Source organism: Coenobita brevimanus, chromosome 21 (assembly GCF_032717465.1).
Source record: "Coenobita brevimanus isolate Jiangsu-jjx chromosome 21, ASM3271746v2, whole genome shotgun sequence".
NCBI classification, from domain to species: domain Eukaryota; kingdom Metazoa; phylum Arthropoda; class Malacostraca; order Decapoda; family Coenobitidae; genus Coenobita; species Coenobita brevimanus.
The window spans coordinates 14,749,146-14,756,144 of NC_136974.1; the positions used below are offsets into that span (position 1 = coordinate 14,749,146).

The window sequence follows — 6,999 nt, forward strand, 5'->3', positions numbered from 1 at the left end:
TTATCCAAATATACCCTAAAATAATTCTACCAACACTTTGATTTACTCAGAATTATTTCCCCAGTCAAATCGAAAGGTTATCTCCATCACTGATATCTATTAAGGCACCTTATTAATGAGTATGGCATGCACAAAAAATAATTAACTTTAGGGACTGGTTGCAGAAATGGAGCTTGGCCACTTGGCATGCTGTTACCACAGTAACCAATACATACTCAGTGACCTACAACACTGCAGGCCATAGTATCCTGGTACAATTTCACTTACCTATCTGATCAGAATGGCATATTAAGAGCTATCTGAGGTGATTCAATGAAGAAGCTTTATTATGCTAAAAACAAAAACAGTACAACAATTTCTTTCTCAAGTGCAAGACATGAGCATCCTATAACACTCTGTGCCATGATGTTACTGTCAACTAATAACTTGGGGGAGCAGAACAGTTTAAGGGGGAACTCATGGTGTTGGCAGTAACACTAGATTTGGCCCAGTTTTGCCTGCCACATGTGGGGTATAAAACATATACATGGAGACACAAAAATTATTGACCCCCCTCATGTACAAGGAAGGATGTGCACTGTGAGAGCATTCACTATAAGGAACCACTGTATTTGCCATAATTATATACAACATACTTTTCTACCTACTTCTCTCTTTGACAATCCTAAACATTGACTCTGCTGCCTATGGGTATAAGCTTGAATGCATCCGGTGGTGATAAAAGGGCTTGTGTTCTCTCCTACCCAAATGCAACACTAACAGCTATTTGCATGTCTAACCAAGACTGGGAGAGCTGGCATCAGGCCTCTGTGAGTGTCGTGTTACTTTTGTTTATCACTGTCTCTCGTATATACCTAGGTACGTATCATGTTGTGCTGCATTTCTGATTTTCTTGTACTATGCACTGTACATCGTAACTTTGAAAGCACATTAAGCCTTACGTTCTACAATACTGCCAGGCTCATAGTGTGATATACAAAGTCACTCTAAATCTATTACTTAATTATTTATGATACCAATTTGCTCAGTATCAATATTCAAGGTACAAGTGTCAACAGTGCTGAGGTGGTAAAGATCTCAAGATGGCAAACCCACAGGGGAAAACACATGGAGTAGGGACAAAAAGAGGAGGGGGGAGAATTTAAAAGAAGTTCAAAACAATGGGGTATTCATTATGGACACAAAAGCAAGCTGAAAAGTGAATTCATGGTAAGGATAGTATTTTTTTTTTTTTTTTTTTAGAGGGCCTAAGCAGTGGTAGTATACTTTCTCTTAAGGAAATTAATAGTAAATAGTAAAATAGTAACAAAGGCCTGAAGCAGCTCTTTCAGTGAAAAAAGTGGGTTATTTAGACAGTATGAGCACTAAAACCTATGAAAATTAAAGAACACAAACCATTACGAGACAAAGAGTAACTATATAACTATCATCTCATACAGGTTAGGAAAAAGTCTTGACCTCTATTTATGGTCATGTCTATAAGAGGTTGAAGAAGCAATGAATATTTTAAACATTACTATCTATTCATCTATTCATAAGAGAAGTAGCTTAGCATCATTTTAAACACAATAAAGTTTTATGCATATATGAGAGGACAGGGCGGGATTGCATGGAATGAGTTGACTAGTCTCCTGTCAACTTGCTGCAAATACTAAGTCTCCTACCTAGACATTCCTTCCTTGGTGAATTTTAGTCTCTGTCTATGTATAATAAAATTTATATGTCCAACTGCAGCTATTATAATTTGTGGGGCTACCCAATGGTAATCTAATAAAGTGAACTAGATATACTGTACACAGAATGGCATGAAACTGATGGGAATAGTCCATGTGAATGAAGCAGAAACAATATAAGTGTTTAAATAATACTGCAATTCCCAACACCACTCAGCCTTTGCATAAGCCCATAACAACAAACATTCAGTATGACAGAAGCTGCACTGACAGTAAGAAACTCTCACCAATTAGCAAAAAATGAAACCCAAATTCACCATTTGAAAGAAATCTTGACACATTACCTGAACCTGGCAAAATCAACTGTACTGTAGAACAGTATCACAAGTTGTTGCGCTTAAGTATTTTAAAATCTTGTGATCAATGCTAACCAAAAATTAAACTGATGCACTGCACTGCTGAAATTCTTTTAAAGGTAAGTAAAAATACTGTATTACAAATGAAACAAGGAGGAGCTATGGCATATGATGAAATCTATTGTTTCAATAAAAATAAGAGTGGTAAAATAAAAGCATTAGTAATAATTCACAAAAATACTTAACTTACCAAAGGTTTCTCATAAGAAAATATTTAAATTGGCTGTCCATCCCTCAGAAGTTAATATAAATATCTATGTACTTGGAAAAATGTCCTCTATTAAGAAAATTAAAGTTGAATTTCACTTATCTCTACATGTCAAGTGGGGTTGGTGGAGGATTAGTGCCCCTCCCTGTAAAACAATTAGCTCTAAGCCCTTGGCCACCCCGTTTGGGATACATGGCGTCTGGCAATGAATGAATGATGAACTTCTTTACACAGACCAACCTTTATATCAGTGAGAAAATACAGCATAGTTTTTGGTTAGCATTCAGAAAAACCCAAACCTGAGCCATAAACTGTATTTTCACTATAAAAGAGTCTAAATGAGATAAATTATATAGTTAAGGTGGCAATTTCAAAATTCTGAAAAATATTTTACTCTAGCATAACAATCAATGTACAACTGCACAAAAAAGTATCATTACGACATTGTGTTAAACAATATGACAAATGACGATGGTTTAGGAAAAACAGGCAGGGGGCCAGGAAACTGTTGGTACCCCTGCATATCCAACAATGTTGGTTATGCATGGCATACACGAGGCATTTCCTGAGTTTGAGGTAATAAATGCATCGACATAAATGTATCAACCCTTCAGAAAAAGCAGCCATCATAGTGTTTGTTACGTATCTATCGGACCCCTGAGTAACGATACTTTTTGTACAGTTGTACATTTAAAAAACAATGAAAACAGGCATAAAAAATTAGAATAGCACCAACTGATATTAATGAAATCTTAAAACACATAAATTACTGAAGATGACCATTAATCACTCTAGGCTACAGAGAACAAAGGTGCATCATAACTGCACTTACCATGTTCTCCCAAAGTCTCCTCATCCTCTTCAATTATGTCCTCCAGGTCAAGATTGCTCGCATAGGTGTTGTGACGAAGCTGGCTGGATGCAAGGTCTAAAGAGGTCAAGAGGGAAGTGAGAAAAGAGAGGGAGAAGAGAGGGAAGAGGAAAAGTGAGGGAAGAAGAAGAAAAAGTGAGGACAAGGAGATGAAAAAGTGGGAAAAAGAGAGAGTGAACATCAAAAGAGATGAGAGAAAAGCAAGAATAAAGAGAAACATTAATGACAGGGATGAGAGAAAGGAAAAAGCAATGAGAAAGAGAGGAAAGAAAACAGAGATGATATCATGAAGAAGGAGAGAGATTTAGGGGAAGACAGAGAAAGAAAGAGTGAGGAACGAAAGAACCAGTGACAAAAAGAGAAGAGAGCAAGTAACAATAAAAAAGGCAAGAGACAATGATGGACAAGAAAGAATGTAATGGAAGAAAAGAAAAAAAAAAAGGAAGGGGATTTGCAGAAATGTGTTATATGATAGATAAAGTAATTAAATGTGAAAGTATATGATGAGCAGAATATCCATGAAGAGAAGGGAAAGGAAAGAAAAATGTAAGAAAAACAGAAAATAAGGGTCAAAAAAGAAAAGGCAGATGGAAAGAGGCAGAATGACAAGATAAAGAAAATCAAATGAGATAGGAGAAGTTAAATTTTTTTGTGGAGAAAATTGGAAGTGGGAATGAGAAAGTAACCAAGAGGTGGAAAGCGTAAGGAAATCAAAATGGTCAGATATGAATATATGAAAATAAGCAGAGAACAAAAAATTGAAAAACAAAACAGGATACAGAACAGACAGAGAGAAGAAAGGGCAGGATGGAAAATGGAAAGTAGAAGATAGAAAAAAAAAAAATAGTTGTGAGCAAGGACAGTAAGGAGTGAAAGAGGAAAAACAGGGAGAAAATAAAAGCATACTATTAGTACAGTATAAGAAAAGACAATAGTAATTTTACACAGATGAAATTACTCACATGTGCACACACAAAAACATACGTAAAAAGACAAACTCAACCATAATGTTTCACATTCTTATCCTACTCTAATGTACTCTATATAATGGCATCTTTGGCATGTATTCACTAACCAGATATTCTTTAATATTTAATTCCATTTGTAAGATCTTTTACAGTATAATTCTTGGTATCAGAGTGTGATTTAATTCAGCTCTAAAGACACGTCTCTGAGTGATGAGGTTTAAGGAAAAAAAAAAAAAGAAAGAAAAGGTCATCACTGATGGTATAAGTCTGCAGGGTCTCTTCTGAACTAAATAAATCATCCGAGGCTGCTGTAATAACATGAAAAAAAAAAAAAAAAAACTTTGCGAACAGAAGTTAATGGGAAATGCTTCTGATTCTCTCAGCCCAAGGTGTCTCTCCTGAACTAAATAAAGCTGTCTGGAGTTAAAAAAAAAAAAAAAAAAAAAAAAAAAAAGACATGCCTAGGTTAAAGAGGCTGATCCTTTCAGTACATAGACATCTTTAATGTTTCACTCTTGCTGCTGTCTAATGATATTATTCTGCTAACGTGGTGAACCCTTGAAGAAAGAGGGATCATACTGCTCAGAGCATCATCAGATATCTTTGCTAAAAATCTGTGATTGTATGAAACAAAGTGTAAATGAAAATCAATGTAACTTGAAGAATCATATGGTACTGTAATTTATTAAAAATCCAACTAGATACTGTAAATTATCCACTGCAATCAGACATTATCTTATCTACAAAACCAGAGAGAAAACACACACACACACACACACACACTGATGTCTCATTCACACATATTATATATACATATGCAGCAGACAAATATAAGAAGAGTCTACGTGCTTTTGTCAATATATCCATATACGAGGTGTGTTCAAAAAGTATCCGACCTTTGTTCATAAAAAATACTCATATCCAGATACAACAAACTTACACTAATCTCCTTCAAAGTAGTCCCCTAGGGCTGCCACACACTTCTCCCAACGGTTCTGCCACTGTCGGAAGCAGCGCTGGAACGCCTCTTTGGGATGGCACACAGCTGGTCCGTTGCATTCCGCATGATGTCTTCTCTGGACTGAAATCTGGTCCCTTTGAGGGGCATTTTCAGCTTGGGGAAAAGCCAGAAGTCACACGGAGCCATGTCGGGAGAGTAGGGAGCCTGACAAAGCACAGGTGTGTTGTGTTTGGCCAGGAAACTTTGTATCAAATGTGAAGAATGGGCGGGTGCGTTATCGTGATGGAGCTGCCAATTGCCTGCTGCCCACAGGTCCGGCCGTTTGAGTCACACAGCGTCACGAAGGCGATGCAGAACCTCTTGGTAATACTCCTTGGTGACGCTTGTGCCGTGTGGTGCATACTCGTGATGAACCACGCCACTGGAGTCAAAGAAGACGGTCAGCATGACTTTGACATTGCTGCGGACCTGTCTTGCTTTTTTTGGCCTCGGGGATGTTGGATGCTTCCATTGTGATGACTGCAACTTAGTTTCTGGGTCGTACCCATAAACCCAGGACTCATCGCCAGTGATCACTGTGTTGAGGAAGTTGGGATCGCTGTTCACAGTCTCCAGCACGTCCTGTGCGATCTCCAAACGGAGATGCTTCTGCTCAATCATTAGCAGCTTTGGTACGAGCTTCGCTGAGATTCTCCTGAAGCCCAAATCCTCCTTCATAATGGAATGAACGGATCCAATGCTGACGCCCACCTCGTCTGCAAGTTCTCTGATCGTGATGCAACGATCTTGCATCACCAGGGTCCTCAATTGGTCAATGACGATCTCATTTCGGGATGTTGTGGGCCTACCAGAACGTGCTTCACTCTCCACTGATGTGCAGCCATCTTTGAAGTGGTTGTACCACTCCTTTATCTGTGTGTTGCCCATTGCTTTGTCCCCGAAGACCAGTTGAATCTTGCGGATCGTTTCCACTTGGGAATCGCCAAGCTTTACACAAAATTTGATGCAGTAGCGTTGTTCAAGTTTTTCCGTCATTTTGTCAAAAAAGAAAATCCGACGGCGCTCACTTACACTTCCTCACTCATCGGCGGTCTGCCGTCGAATTACAGCTTCTGCTGGTGGGAAAAAATTCACGCATGCGCATTAGGATCGCCTACATATGTGCACCAAACCACGCCTCCCTAGCTTCATTTGTTTACGCACAAAAAATTAAGGTCGGATACTTTTTGAACACACCTCGTACAATACTACTGTACACAGATGTTTTAAAGTTCTTTATAATCAACTTCTAAAAGTATGCAGCAGGAAAAGAAGAAACTTACACAAGAAAAATAGTAGGTGCAAGAAAGGACCTTCAGTATTTATAGTAATTTATAACACCTATACCTTCAACAGATATCGTAATCATATACTGCCATATTCGTATCAAACAGGCTAATGGGCATAGAAAGAGTTAAAAAAAAAAAGAAAAAGAAAAAAAGGGCAGTCTTTCCTCTTGGTGAAACACTCATAAAGAAGAAATAACAGTAAATGTTTATACAGCAGCATCTTCAACATCATGTGATTCTAAACAGCAGAGTAATAATATGCGGCAACATCATACAAGTTTGCAACATCAATAAATAGTGGAAATTACGTGAAATTCGCGGATGCAGCCACCAAAAGTGACACTTTTCCAATGCCTCATGTAATATGCGCTACCATTAACTCAAGTCTGCGCATTTACCTAGCTGGGTGTAAAACTAATCTTAGTCAAGCAAGGCGATTACTAACCAATCATTTTCAAGAACAGCATTTACTTTATGCCAGTCACACCACTTCCATTCCACACCAAATGTGAAGGTTGGTGTTCCCTGGTGACCAGTTTGATGTAGGTCTGGGGATAGCAACTTTCCAAGATGA

General features: G+C 38.1%; 1 protein-coding gene across 1 annotated transcript; it reads right to left on the reverse strand.

Moving 5' to 3' along the window:
- Window positions 1-5,424: 5,424 nt before the first annotated feature.
- On the reverse strand, window positions 5,425-6,132 carry LOC145392107 (protein GVQW3-like). The gene has a single exon (XM_080266561.1). It carries the CDS (start codon window positions 6,130-6,132, stop codon window positions 5,425-5,427), a length of 708 nt encoding a protein of 235 aa, XP_080122687.1.
- Between the last annotated feature and the right edge of the window lie 867 nt (window positions 6,133-6,999).